Genomic DNA, 13,717 nt, shown 5'->3' with positions numbered 1-13,717 from the left:
CAAAAGGTTTACTAAGATTAGACTCTTTATGCTGTTTCACGTGAAAGAGCCTTTATAAGGGGTCAGTGGCTGAAACCTATGGTACTCTACAGAACAGCATAAGGACTTCTCTTTTACTACACAGTTTAATTTGTGCATTTCAACATGGCAGCCTATACATTACCGGAGGGATTCACTGATTTTGATATGTTTACATTCGGCACAGCGCTTCTAGTCGGGGGTAAGTGGACCTGAGGATACAGACGATGTTGTTCAGTATGCGAGACATGCTGCTGGAGCTGGGATTGGGCCTGGGATACTACAGTTAAAGGGGCATTTCACTCTTTTTGTTCATAGACTGTTATGAAAACATCCATATTTTTTTTTGCCTTCACTTTAGTGTTTGGAATTCCATGTAGACCTTATTTATATTTATCTGTATTTATGCAGACGACCTTAGTGGCCCAATCCTTAATGCACACATAAATGAGTAGCCCCCTCCTCAAAAAATTCACACATTAGCCTAAATTCAAGGTTTTTCTTTCTCATATTAACAGTTCTTCTCTATATGCCAATAGACTATAGGCAGCAATAGCTAAAAGTTTTACATTTTAATTTTGAATGCCTATATAGCTTCAGGCCCATGCCTATTTTATGTTTGCAAACACTGTGCAACATTGGAGTGTGAAGTTCATCAGCTGTAATACAGACTGTGCTGATTGATTCAGAGATAGCCTATGGGTTAATAAAAAAAAAAAATCCAAACCAAACATAGGCTAATTATTCTTAGTGATAGTGATTGAAAAAGTGATTACAAATTGTTTGCTGTTGTGGATTGTTTTTCAGGCATGCTTGGATTCTTCCTGAATGCCATTACTATCCTGGCCTTCCTCAGAGTGAAGGAGATGCGGACGCCCAGTAACTTCTTTGTGTTCAATCTTGCTTTGGCTGACATCAGTCTGAATATTAACGGACTAACAGCTGCTTATGCTAGCTATCTAAGGTGTGGAACCATACTGACATTTTGAATTGTATCTTATTTCCCTTAAACAGGTATTTTTTTAAGGGTTGGAGAGTTTCTTTAGTGAAACCAAACCATGGTTAAACCAAAAATGGGTTGTTAGCATTTGTCACCTATATGCTAATGTAGTCTAGTTAATCTGAATAGATAGGTGACATTCAACCTAACAAGTCGTACTGTTGATTTGTGACCATGATGATTTCATGTATGAAGAATGGAACCGCAGCAACTTTAAGTTGATGCTGTAACTTGCCTTGTTACTTCCTATATGCTCTCAGTAGTCCTGTTCATGTAATATTGGCTGCAGTGGGACACTTCTGCCATTGGAGTATGATGTATATGTTTCTTTGTCTTCTCCAGACATTGGCCATTTGGGCAAGATGGATGTGCCTATCATGGTTTTCAGGGAATGATATCAGTCCTGGCTTCCATCAGTTTTATGGCTGCCATTGCCTGGGACAGATACCACCAGTACTGCACCAGTGAGTACAGTACAGCATAACTTACTGTCCAGAGGACCCACACAGCTGTGTACAAATACATCAAACTATATCTTGTTAGAAATGACTAATATTCCTTGAAAGAAATGTATCAAAGTAAATTACAAAGTACTGATGGTAAGAAATGCACTTTTGATGCATCATGCATTTTGTATTTTTGAGATAAAGATACTTCTTTGAAATAGTGATAGTTGGACGTCTATGGGCAAACTAAATACAGGCAAATATCTCATCTCAATCTCTCCTCCAAATGGCATTGTGCAGGACAAAAGCTCTTCTGGAGCACGACTATGACTATGAGCGGCATCATCTGGGGTCTGTCCATCTTCTGGGCTGCTGTTCCTCTCACTGGATGGGGTGTGTATGACTTTGAGCCCATGAGGACTTGCTGCACTCTGGACTACACCAAAGGAGACAGGTATAGTCAGACAACCATGGCTCAACCCAGACGTTTGACTCAGTGTGTAAATCTTAATAATATCTAAGACTAATGGGCTGCATGATTGAGTGAAAAACAATGAAAATCTCACTATTGACCACTGCAATTTACAAATTGCAATTTTTTTTATTTTATCAGCAGGAAAGATGTTTTACAAATTGCACTTTGGAGAAAATCATTCTTCATGTTCAGAGTTAATCCAAACCATTAGCATCTCATTTTTCACACCCAAATTGTATTTATTTTTTGTAAGTTATGTCCACATTATCAATTCATATCGCAATTGCCATATTCAGCAAAGCATTACAATTAGTTTTCTGTCAGCCCTACTAAGCAGCGTGTTAGCTTCTCAATACTCATGCTCAGCTAACATCTAAGGCTGAGTATGACATGCTAACAGAAAATAACAGAGGCAACAGAACTAGCCTCAGCCTCTTGGCAAATGTTCCCCTCTGTTCAATAGGGATTACGTAACCTACATGCTGACTCTGGTGCTGCTCTACCTGCTGTTCCCGGCCATCACCATGCTCTCATCCTATGATGCCATCAACAAACACTTCAAGAAGATCCATCACTACAGGGTAAATGCACCTCAGTGTTCTAATGTTGAGACCAAATGCAGCATTCATATCCAAAGTAAATGTATTTCAGAGGATTTAAACAAATTGCTTTTGCCATTCTCAAATCCCATTTAAGTTACATAAGCTATTGCATAAACTAGAGGTTGTTAATCTATAATATGAGTAAACTAATCTGCGCACAAAGGAGACCTTGACTGTGTGTATTCAGATGAAAAGATGGTTTCTCAAAATTCTTTGTTGGCAAAATGGTACTTTATTGAAACCATCACTGCCTGAAGCAATACTCTACTGTACTCTACTGTTGCCTGAGGAGGAGTTTCCATTTAACACAGTTGTTAACACTTGCCACTGACAAATCATATCACTTATTAACACTATAAAATTTGCTGTGTAGATATCTGCTACAGCTCCTGAGTGGATCTTTGCCATCATGTTAACTCAGAGATTCCACCATACTGTTTCATTTATGCTTAGATATTGGAATAAAGAACAGTGCTGCTACAAAGTGAGAAATAGCACCGGTAACAGGTTTAATAATAGGTTTAGCTGAAACTGATCCAGTTTGGGGTTTTTTTTTTATCACTTGTCACTGGATGTGACAGTGTGAAAATAAACATTTTGAGATAATATAAGCAGCCTGAGCGAATGTGAAGGAAGACATGTATGCTCGACATAATTAGGATTAATTTAGGCATTTCACCCTTCAGTATTTCATTTTGCCCTCTTCAGTCCCTAGGAATGTGTTTCTCATTTAAATTTGTAGTACAGCTTGACCAAGTCCAGTGTAACCCAATTGGGGTTAAGTTTGTAAGGGACAGCATTGAAATGTTGATTTCTTATTTCCAATTTGTTCTAAATAAAGCTGTATTATATTACTATAGTATGTACTGTATCATGTATATTCTATGTCCATCATGTGTAACACCTGCATTAATACTCACACAATGAACTCTGTTCCAGTTTAACACCAACTTGCCTTTGAGGGCGATGCTGATGTGCTGGGGCCCCTATGTCCTCATGTGCATCTACGCCTGCTTTGAGAATGTGAAAATCATATCTCCAAAACTAAGAATGGTGAGAGCTTATTTAGTTTCACTTAATGAAGTCAGCAAGGAGATATTGTTATGAAAAGGAAAAGCAGCTTATGGAAAACTTCTTTCTGCCCACAGGTGCTTCCGGTTGTCGCCAAGACAAACCCCGTCTTCAACGCTCTGCTCTACTCGTTTGGAAATGAGTTCTACCGAGGCGGAGTGTGGCACTTCCTCACTGGACAGAAGATCGTTGATCCAGTTATTAAGAAGTCCAGATAAAAGGAAGCTCTTGTTATGTTCTGGTCAAAATCCCAAACCATCATGCACTCACAGTAGGTTCCATATTGGAAGAAGACTTTTGGTACGGTGTTGTGAGGTAAATGTCATTCAGCTATGTAGATGTCTTTGGAGAAGCAGTCAGTTATTGCTGGTGACTGTACAAACATCTTATTGTCATAACATTAGGCCAGTAGATGAATCTCAGGACAATCTCTAACCAAGTTTGGAGCTGCCACAGTAGCTGATGGATTTGTGGAAGTCTACACAATGCATTACAGGTTATTTATCCATTGCCAATAGTTTGATAAGCTATTACTTACTAAAGATATGTCATGTAAGAACAATTATTGTACGCTTTCTATAGCAATGTGTCTTTAACCTGCACTGCTTCTCCTCTGCCCGTGTTTAACCACTTACAATAAATACACTGTGTTGCCATTCTTTGATTTGCCCTGACTATTCTGAAATGCCCTGGTCCTTGAATAACCGTACTGCTGCTAAATGTAAGCAGCCTAATTTCTATAGTTGACAAGCCCTTCTATCCAGAGGATCCTTCATGACATGGTTGTCTCAAGCATTTACTAAGCTGATTAATTGTCTTTTTGCTAGGAAAAGAGTTTGCGGTGATGTAACCTCTATGTATAGGGAGGAAGCGTTCACTGTGCTAAGACTGTATTATGTAAGCCAACACGCATCTGACCCACCTCAGGTGAAGTGAACTTCAGTACCTTTCCAGATGGTAACTGTGGTAGATAGGTAGGTAGGTGGGTAGTTAGGTAGGAAGGAAGGAGGGAGGGAAGATAGGTAGGTAGGTAAGTTGGTAGATAGGGCAATCCAAGCAACCCATGGCAGATTCCCATCCAGTTCAATTGAAAGACAAACCCAAGCAACCAGTATTTAGTCATGACAAACACATTAATAAATATTACATGCCTAATTTTGTGTAATTTTTATTTAGCTCTGTTGTACTGTATTACCATCAGCTCTACACATGGTATTGTATCTTTCTAAATGTGAGCCATGCTGGATAAAAGAGTCTCTGTCGTGTCAGTTCGGGGCTAAGAATGGCGGACAGCGGAGACGCTATAATGCTTTGGCAGTTTGACGTCTGAGCGGCTAAAGATGTTGACTCCTGAAATAAGCCACAGAGAGAGAAAGCGCTGTTCCAAGTCTGTGTCACAGTAACCTCGGTGGTGACTGACTGACTGTCTGACTGACTGTCTGACTGACTGTCTGTCTGTCGTGCCAGGGGGCGGTGAGCGGGTGAAATCCTCTCACTGTCAGTGGCAGGTTGTGTTGATGGGGGAGGAGTCGGCCCTCACTCTGTGGGTTAGAGAGACGACAACACACATAGAATTTAACTCTTGAATTGCAAAGTCATCAGCATCTACCAGGTACAATAATATTCTAATGAACAACTGTCAACTGTTATTGTTGGTTCTCCTTGTGATGTACAGTTTTATGGAAAAGAATTTCCCCCCGGGGACAATAAACTAACTAACTAACTAACTAACTAACTAACTAACTCATCACCCACAATGATCAGTATGTTTATCAATGTCTAAGTGGTAACAGTCAAGCTAATAAGGGAAAAGTGATAGGGAATGGTACTACTACTGAAAGGAAAAGCAGCTCCATCCCCACTTTGTGTTTTTGTGTTTTCATCAATTCAGCTCAAAGCAATAGTCTTTTTATTTTGCCAGTGATTGTGATGTGAGAGTAACAAAGACAACAGATTTTCAACTAGATTAGCAATAATCAGGATAAAGTAGGAACAGATTTGATTAATCTCCAAAGATTTTTTTATGCAGCCAAATGCTCAGAAAACCTTTGCTCTTCTATTCATTGTGCAGTGGCACAATGTGTCTCTGAAAATCTAGAATGATCACCTCATTAAGACAAATGCCAAAACAAGGCATAAAAAGAGATGTTTTATTCCTGTGATTGCCAAGCATCAGCGCATATTAATTTGACAGTATGACTAATGATTAGTAATTTCCTTAATGACACAGCCGTTGCTCATATTCTGCAGGGGATCTGGCAATTCAGTGAAGCTGAGCAACAGAGGAAAAACAAGGTATAAGCACAAATAGAAACTTCTGCAGACTGGCACCCCAGGTTCATTCAGGAATAAAAAGTGACTTATTGCAGTGACTTCAACTTTTGACGTTATTCAATCTCACCAGCAGTAGCCCTTGTGTCCCATTGTGTCTTCATCAGCAGATATTAAAATGTAGGCATAACCATGCACTCCCCTATACATTCTACTGTACTTCATCCACCTGGGCCGATTTCCTGCTGTTTTTTTTGGGACAGGTTGAGGAGAGTCCAATCCTATAGATTAGTACACACTTCTTAGAAACAGCCTTCCTTTTACTGGGATAAGAATGGCTGTACTCTAACTGAATATGAGCTAAACAAGACCGCCTCGTGTGGACCAGTGATCTAATTCAATTACAAGAGCTATTGATAGAACCAGCAACACCAGAAACAAGCTAACAGGAGGAGAGAAGAACTTCTTGTTAGAGATACATAGAGTTCAGCTTCCTTCCCCTCACATTACAAACTAACTCTGACCCCAACCCTTTTCGGGTTTTAGATCGCCAACCACAAGGTGAAGTGAAGGTGTTTCTGCCTGTGCATGCTCACTAATGATACATGTGCAAATCTGCCGTTGCAAAGTCACAAACAGATGTCGAAAAAAGACATCTGTCATGGCACATGCAGCCCACACACTACACATGGATGCACACATGCACCGTGTTCAGACCCACGAGAATCTGTCCGATTCTTTACCTTAAGAACACACTATGATTTGAATTTCCAGAGTATGACACTAACCTCAAAAAAGATGAAAGCCTGAGAGTCAACAGTTTCAGTTTTCAACGCCCTCCTCTTATATTCTTTCAATCATTACAGCTTATCTTTACCATACTGCAAATCTTAAGGTGTACATGGTGTATTGCAGTGTATAAATCCTATTATCTGCAGCTGGATTTGATTTCTACACAAATATAAAATTTATATGGACTTGTACAAAGAGGATTACGGTTGAAGAGTGCTTTATCTTAAACCCCATGGGTGATCTGTTTAAGTGCATGAGATCAGTTGAGTTACAATTTGGAGTAGCAAGAGACATCGTGCATAACTGATCATAGTAACACTAGTAATGAGCAAAGTCTTTTTAAGTTGGTCCATAGAGGGAAACATTTTCCTCATAAACAACCAAAAGAGTTTGATAAGTAGTTTGCACCTAGAGACCTTAAGTTAATGATTGATCTTGGATTGTCAATGTAATGTTGGATGTTTATTTTCAATAATCCTTTGACCATAATTATGTGCATGTCTTGTTGTCATGTTGATGTAAAAGAACATCCAGGCCAAAGGTGCAAGCCACTTATCAGAAAAGAATAAAGGTCACAGAGTTAACAAACACAAAGTAAAGAGGCGAGGCTTTCTAGCTGGGTCCTGGGTGACATATGGCATCTGTTCATAAACCATAATGACTTCCCTGATCATCAATATGGCTGATATAGCATCTGTTTCCATTGTATTCAAACACAAACTGTGTCAAGGATGTGTCATCTCCACGGTAGATCTTTCTTGAAATCATTTTTTAAAGGATTAGCGCTGGAGTGTAATCTGGATTAGATGATATCTGCGTCACTACAGACAGCCTTCCTCCTGGTCCGGTTCATTAAACCACTGGCACATATCTTCTTCACAATAGAGGCTGTGTCACTGTTGTATATCTCAGCCCAGAGGACAAAGTTAACACTCTGGATTAGGTCTGACTCACCGCCCTCCTGCAGACAGACAGGTTACTAGAGTCAGTGAGTCAGATTATCCACATAGACGTGTCTGTCTGTGTGTCTCCTGGAAGTACCAAGTCACACTTACAAGTCACAGTATGATGATCTGGGAGGAATGGCAGCATGGCTGTGCTGTGGGAGTTTAATTTATCAAGTGGCTGCTGCTGCTGTGCCTCACCACTCTCATTAGTGAAACTGGGCTGTTATTTCCTACAGTGTGTTAATCCTCCTGATGTGTACAATTAATGTGCTCACTTGAATTACCTTTTCTGCATCAAATCCTCTACTGCAAGTATTGGAAACACACCGTCACTGTCTGACTGAGACCAATACAGCCAATACTCACCCAATGCACTATTTTGATACCAGTATTCTTCAGAAGATATGAAGGTACCAAAATAAAATTTTCTGGTATTTCTACAAACACTGATACCTATGCTAGTGCAAATGCCATACATATTACACTTGGTAAAAACAATATAGTGTATAAAATATTTCATTACCTAACAACAAAATAGGTCACGTAAAGTCAGAAAAAAAATGTGCAAATTGCAAGTTGGGACATCACTGGATTTGTGTTTTGCTATTATTATTATTAGTAGTAGTAGTAGTAGTAGTAGAAGAGGAAGAAGAAGAAGAAGAGGAAGAAGAAGAAGAAGAAGAAGAAGAAGAAGAAGAAGAAGAAGAAGAAGAAGAAGAAGAAGAAGAAGAAGAAGAAGCCTCATCTAATAAACCTCTCTTTTAAACAGGCCCTTGTTTACTTTATTTATTTGCAAGTCTTCAGCGCCCTCTAGTGGAAAGATATTAGGAACATTAAATGGAGGGAGCAGGTCTTTCATACCGTAACCTACTGATAAGATATCCTGCCTTTCTTTTTTTTTTTTTTTTACACAAAAATTAAACTACCTGATCTTAAATAGATATAAAACCATAACAGAAAATCTGAAACACCTCAAGAAATAATTAATGTTCTGAATTGTTTTACGAGGCACACCATCAACCAAATGACTCTGATTATAAAGTATTTATTAAGTATTATCTTGTAACTTATTGGCCCATATCACCGAACAGCTCACAGGTCATAGAATGCTCTTCATAGTAAGTGGGTGTACTTGTAGGAATTCACCACAAGGTGTCGCCACTGTCTTGTGCTAGAATTTAAAAGGTTCTTGTAGGATTTTCAGCACTGTGTTTGGCAGAATTACATCGCAGGACATTACACTGAGCTGGGCGTAATAAACAAATTACTAATACGTGTAATCTAATTATAATCAAAGCCAACGTTTAATTATTATTGTTATCATTACTTTCATTCGCTGGCAACATTATAATCATATGACGAGTATGGAAAGAGACTGTAAAGCTGTCCAGCTCTCACGGCTGTCTCCCTCTGATGAGAGGAGCTCTCCACCGCGACCTGGTGCTGAAATGCCTCCAACTCCGTTTATGCGTCTAGTTCACAGCCTTTTTGGAGATGTTGATTCAATTTAGAAAAAAATATATTACAAACTTTTCAGTAAGCCTTCTGTTAACGAATACATCTAACTGGGTAAAAGTCTTCATATAGGACACTTTCTTACTAATTTGTGAGTTTCCTAATAAATAATGTCTGTGGTATTCAATAGTGAGTTTACAGTGGCCTCGTTTAATTTCCTATGGCGTCACTATAATATCCCTATAACACTCCTACAGGGACTTAGTGTGTAGCCCCTATAGAGAGAGAGTGTGTGTGTGTGTGTGTGTGTGTGTGTGTGTGTGTGTGTGTGTGTGTGTGTGTGTGTGTGTGTGTGTGTGTGTGTTATTTGTATCGTCCGTCTAACACTAATATCGGATTATCATAGTTTTCTTTTCTTTTTTGTAACGGTTTATAATTGCAAATATATCATATATGCATATGCTTATCCTATATAAATGGTAATAAAGGTTGATCCATTATTTTCATTATTCCCTCCTCAACACAAAAGTCAAGAGTCAGACACTGAGCATTAGGAGGGAGGAGGATTTTTTCCACACTCGTGTAGAAGAGTCGTGATGGCGCTCATTGGCTCTTATTGGTTAAAGTGATTGCTGCCATGGTTGGAAATTAACATAAAGGACGCAACTGGCGAAGGGATCCACTTGGGGGCAAGCTGGTGATGCGTCACAGCTCTCGGTGAAAAAGAAGAGGAAAAAAAGGGACTAAAGTATCGCCGAACCTGCGGGTTAATGTGCTCCAATGGCCACGAAGCCAGCCGTGGTCTCAGAGCTGAGCGCAAAAGTGCCACAGGTGAGAGGAGGAATGATCACCGGGATCAGAGGCTTCGGGTGTCCTCTGCGTTACAAACAAGTAACCAAAATGCTCCAAACTAACTTTGCCATGTAAGATTAGCAGCCGAAGCTCCTGCACGGTGCAGAAAATCTACGATTTCACCACGTCACTTCTCGGGAGATCATGAAACAACCTCGGATGTGGCTGAAGCGAGGACAAGTTGAGGAAGCTGAGGAAAGCCATCTTCACCGATGAAGCAGCCAAGTTCCTCTGCGCCTCTCCCTTTACGCACTGGCGAGGTGAGGACGGGGATCATCACATCAATGTAGAGAAAACATCAATGTGCCATCAGAGGTGCTGAAAGATCGGTAGAAGACAGGAGAAGCACAATTTGCAATTTTGCAGCGTAAATAATAAAAAAAAAGCACACCATGGATACAGAGGGGGGCTCCTCCGGGCTGGCCAAGTCAGCCGCTGTGAAACTGTCCGAGATGGGCGAGAGAACCAAGCAGCTTGGCACTGCGATGAAGGATCCTCACCAGCAAAGACGGATCATGTTAGTGATCGTCTGCGTGGCTCTCCTGCTAGACAATATGCTCTACATGGTAATCGTGCCAATTATTCCAGATTACCTCGCTGATCTGGAGAGTGAGCAGTCAGAGCACGTTCACGTAGTCATACATCCCAACACTTCAGCCAACAGCACAAGCCAAGCCAAAAGCAACAAGGACAATTTTGACGTCCAGATAGGAGTACTTTTTGCATCTAAGGCCATCCTGCAGCTGTTAGTCAACCCCCTGTCGGGAACTTTCATAGACCGGGTCGGATATGACATCCCACTTTTAATTGGACTGACTGTCATGTTCGTATCCACCTGCATATTTGCTTTTGCGGAGAACTATGCCACGCTCTTCGTGGCCAGAAGTTTACAGGGTCTGGGATCGGCTTTTGCAGACACCTCTGGAATCGCGATGATAGCCGATAAATACACCGTAGAGGCGGAGAGGAGCAAGGCGCTCGGCATCGCGCTGGCGTTCATCTCTTTCGGGAGCCTGGTTGCGCCTCCCTTCGGGGGCGTCCTGTACGAGTTCGCGGGCAAGAGGGTTCCCTTCATCGTGCTCGCCACCATTTGCCTGGCGGACGGCGTCCTGCTGCTGACCGTGATCAAGCCGTTCTCCAACAGGACTAGAGAGAACATGCCGGTCGGCACCCCCATATACAGACTCATGATTGACCCGTACATAGCTGTGGTAGCCGGGGCGCTGACAGTGTGCAACATCCCCCTGGCCTTTCTGGAGCCGACCATTGCCAACTGGATGGAGAGCACCATGCACTCCACCAAGTGGGAGATGGGACTGACCTGGCTCCCAGCCTTCTTCCCTCACGTCCTAGGCGTCTACATAACGGTTAAATTGGCGGCCCAGCATCCAAATTTGCAGTGGTTCTACGGAGCTTTGGGTATGGTTATAATAGGGGCAAGCTCCTGCACAGTCCCGGCATGCAAAACATTTGGGCAGCTCATCGCCCCGTTGTGCGGCATATGTTTTGGCATCGCCCTTGTAGACACTGCCCTACTGCCGACGCTTGCCTTTTTGGTTGACGTGCGTCATGTTTCAGTGTATGGTAGTGTTTATGCTATAGCTGATATTTCCTATTCTGTTGCATACGCCATGGGTCCCATAGTAGCCGGTCAGATAGTGCACAATCTCGGCTTTGTACAACTCAATCTGGGTATGGGCCTCGTCAATGTGCTTTACGCGCCAGCGCTGCTGCTGCTGCGCAATGTGTGCCAAATGAAACCGTCCTACTCGGAAAGAGATAACCTGTTAGAGGAGGCACCGCAGGGGCTGTACGATACTATCAAGATGGAGGAGAGGAGAGGTAAGAAGAAGGGCTATAGCTCGGCAGGGAATTGCCTGCCTGTAGACGAAAATGGGTTCGACCCGTTCAGAGCACAGCGGTCCTTGTCAGAGGAGTCGTCCGGTCCAGAGTACACTTAGTCCGCCCAAACTCTGACCGCCCCCCCGATACATTCCTATAGGAGAGAGTGGAGATGAGGCAGAGAGGATATAGTCATTTAAACTTTTATGTAAGTACTGATGTGCAATATAAACACCCAATCACTAAATCATGATTGTGTGACCCGTTTTCCAAAGTTTCTTTTTTCTTTGACTGTAATTTCATTGTGTTGAACAAGTCTATATGTAACGTTTGTCATGGACGTATAATTGGAGTTTTGTGAGAGATCTATCAGCTACTGTTGAATATGTGTGCATAACAGAGTATTGTAAAAAGGTATAAATAGATAAATGTACGTACAAGATTATGTTGAAAATATAAATACGGGACCAACTATCAGCAGCACATTTCCCCCACAAAAATAGCCTATATTTTTAGTCTTTGATGAAACTTTTTTTACTTGCACATCAAAGGCCTAATTTTCATTTTCGGTTCTTCAAAATTTCGTGAATTTTAATTTTGTAACAGGCGGGCCTATTTGTTATTATTTGATTTTAGAGGTTTTTGATGTTTGAAATGAAATGTATCATAATAAATGGATTTTGTATATATGTGGATATGCACAATGTAAATTGTTAAAATATACGTGGACCTCTGCAAAGTTTGTGTGCGTGTGTATGTGTGTGCGTATGTGCGCGCGCGTGTATGTTGAAACATTTTGTTGTCAAAACGTAGCCTAACGAAGTCAGTCTCCTTAAACTGAGCAAACATGTATTCATTTATCAATTGTCGTTTTAATAAATCTCTGTTTGGATCTGTATGAGAGGAGTGATTTCATTATTATTATAATTCATTTCAAGTGTCAGATTCATCAACTCAAAATATGTGAGGAAATTATTTTCGTTAGAAATATAGGTTATTATAACGAACTTAGGGCATACAAGTTGTTCAAATTGCCATGTGTAGCTCCTCAAGAGACACTAAATTACACCAAGGTTAGAAAGAAGGAATCATCTCAGGTGGATAAAGTATTAGAATTTTCTGTAAAATATAGGATATATATATATATAGCCTATATATGAACGTTGAATTTTGCGTTCAGTTCCTAAGATTTACCAATAAATAAAGTTCTGATGATGTATGTAAAATGATCATATTCACAGTGTAATAAATAGATTCTGATTTCCACAAGCAAAATGACTCTTTCTCTCTCCCCCTAACACATAAACACACACACACAGTCATACGTGCACATTCACGCACACACACGCGCGCGCAGGAGAGAGGGAGCGCACATTACGCACAATTTAGCAACATGAAAACTAAAACGCTAAATGAACAGATCACAGATCCAACTGAGTGACAGTTCAGGAAAACATAACAGCCAAACCAGAGCAACACTTTTGCACAGTCCAGGTAGATTTAGGTGCAACAGTGAAACCCGTGCTCTCTGAAATCAGGCTGTCAAACTCTGAGGAAAGCGCAGGACTGAACTCTGAACTGAGAAATCTCCCGGTATGACAAACCAAAACCCGACGTTCATACTCTTTTTTTTGTATTAGTATCATCATCAGAGGTGGGCAGGGGGAAAGCAAGCTGTCAGATAATATGTTCCGCGAATAGATTTCGATGGGAGGAGTTTCTTGCCTCAAGGGGGTAGGTAGACGCAAACACCTTCAGCATCTTTTCCAAGGCGCGCTTTAATGTGGAGTCACAGCCTTATGGCGAGGCGCGGGGACGTGGAGCGATCCTGCGCGTAAACGGAGATACACTGTAGCCTAATATGGGATTTCACGGCGCGGACGTGGGAGGCACTGTTATCTTCCACACACCTCTTTGACCTCCTGAGCAGTAAACTGATCAGGTAA

At 41.2% G+C, this 13,717-nt stretch overlaps 2 protein-coding genes across 2 annotated transcripts; both read left to right on the top strand.

The window, feature by feature from the left end:
* Positions 1 to 96: 96 nt before the first annotated feature.
* Positions 97 to 4,226, top strand: rgrb (retinal G protein coupled receptor b). Its single transcript, XM_071536730.1, has 7 exons — positions 97 to 220; positions 826 to 982; positions 1,361 to 1,482; positions 1,765 to 1,918; positions 2,403 to 2,520; positions 3,481 to 3,594; positions 3,690 to 4,226. Exons 1-7 carry the CDS (start codon positions 145 to 147, stop codon positions 3,828 to 3,830), a joined length of 882 nt encoding a protein of 293 aa, XP_071392831.1. The 5' UTR covers positions 97 to 144; the 3' UTR covers positions 3,831 to 4,226.
* Positions 4,227 to 10,321: 6,095 nt separating this feature from the next.
* LOC139658612 (probable vesicular acetylcholine transporter-B) lies at positions 10,322 to 11,890 on the top strand. Its single transcript, XM_071536742.1, has one exon. It carries the CDS (start codon positions 10,322 to 10,324, stop codon positions 11,888 to 11,890), a length of 1,569 nt encoding a protein of 522 aa, XP_071392843.1.
* The last annotated feature ends 1,827 nt before the right edge of the window (positions 11,891 to 13,717 follow it).

Source organism: Centroberyx affinis, unplaced genomic scaffold (assembly GCF_046629955.1).
Source record: "Centroberyx affinis isolate AG114_WGS23_722 - 3 ecotype Tasmania unplaced genomic scaffold, CSIRO-AGI_Caff_v1 ptg002930l_1, whole genome shotgun sequence".
Classification (NCBI taxonomy): Eukaryota; Metazoa; Chordata; class Actinopteri; order Beryciformes; family Berycidae; genus Centroberyx; species Centroberyx affinis.
This window is presented reverse-complemented; position numbering and strand designations above follow the sequence as displayed.

Bases quoted from the DNA above. Each gene is read 5' to 3' on its own strand.
- rgrb (XM_071536730.1), top strand. From the start codon at position 145: ATGGCAGCCTATACATTACCGGAGGGATTCACTGATTTTGATATGTTT. The intron at 983-1,360 runs GTGTGGAACCAT...TGTCTTCTCCAG, and splicing joins GCTTATGCTAGCTATCTAAG to ACATTGGCCATTTGGGCAAG. The intron at 2,521-3,480 runs GTAAATGCACCT...ACTCTGTTCCAG, and splicing joins AGAAGATCCATCACTACAGG to TTTAACACCAACTTGCCTTT.
- LOC139658612 (XM_071536742.1), top strand. From the start codon at position 10,322: ATGGATACAGAGGGGGGCTCCTCCGGGCTGGCCAAGTCAGCCGCTGTG.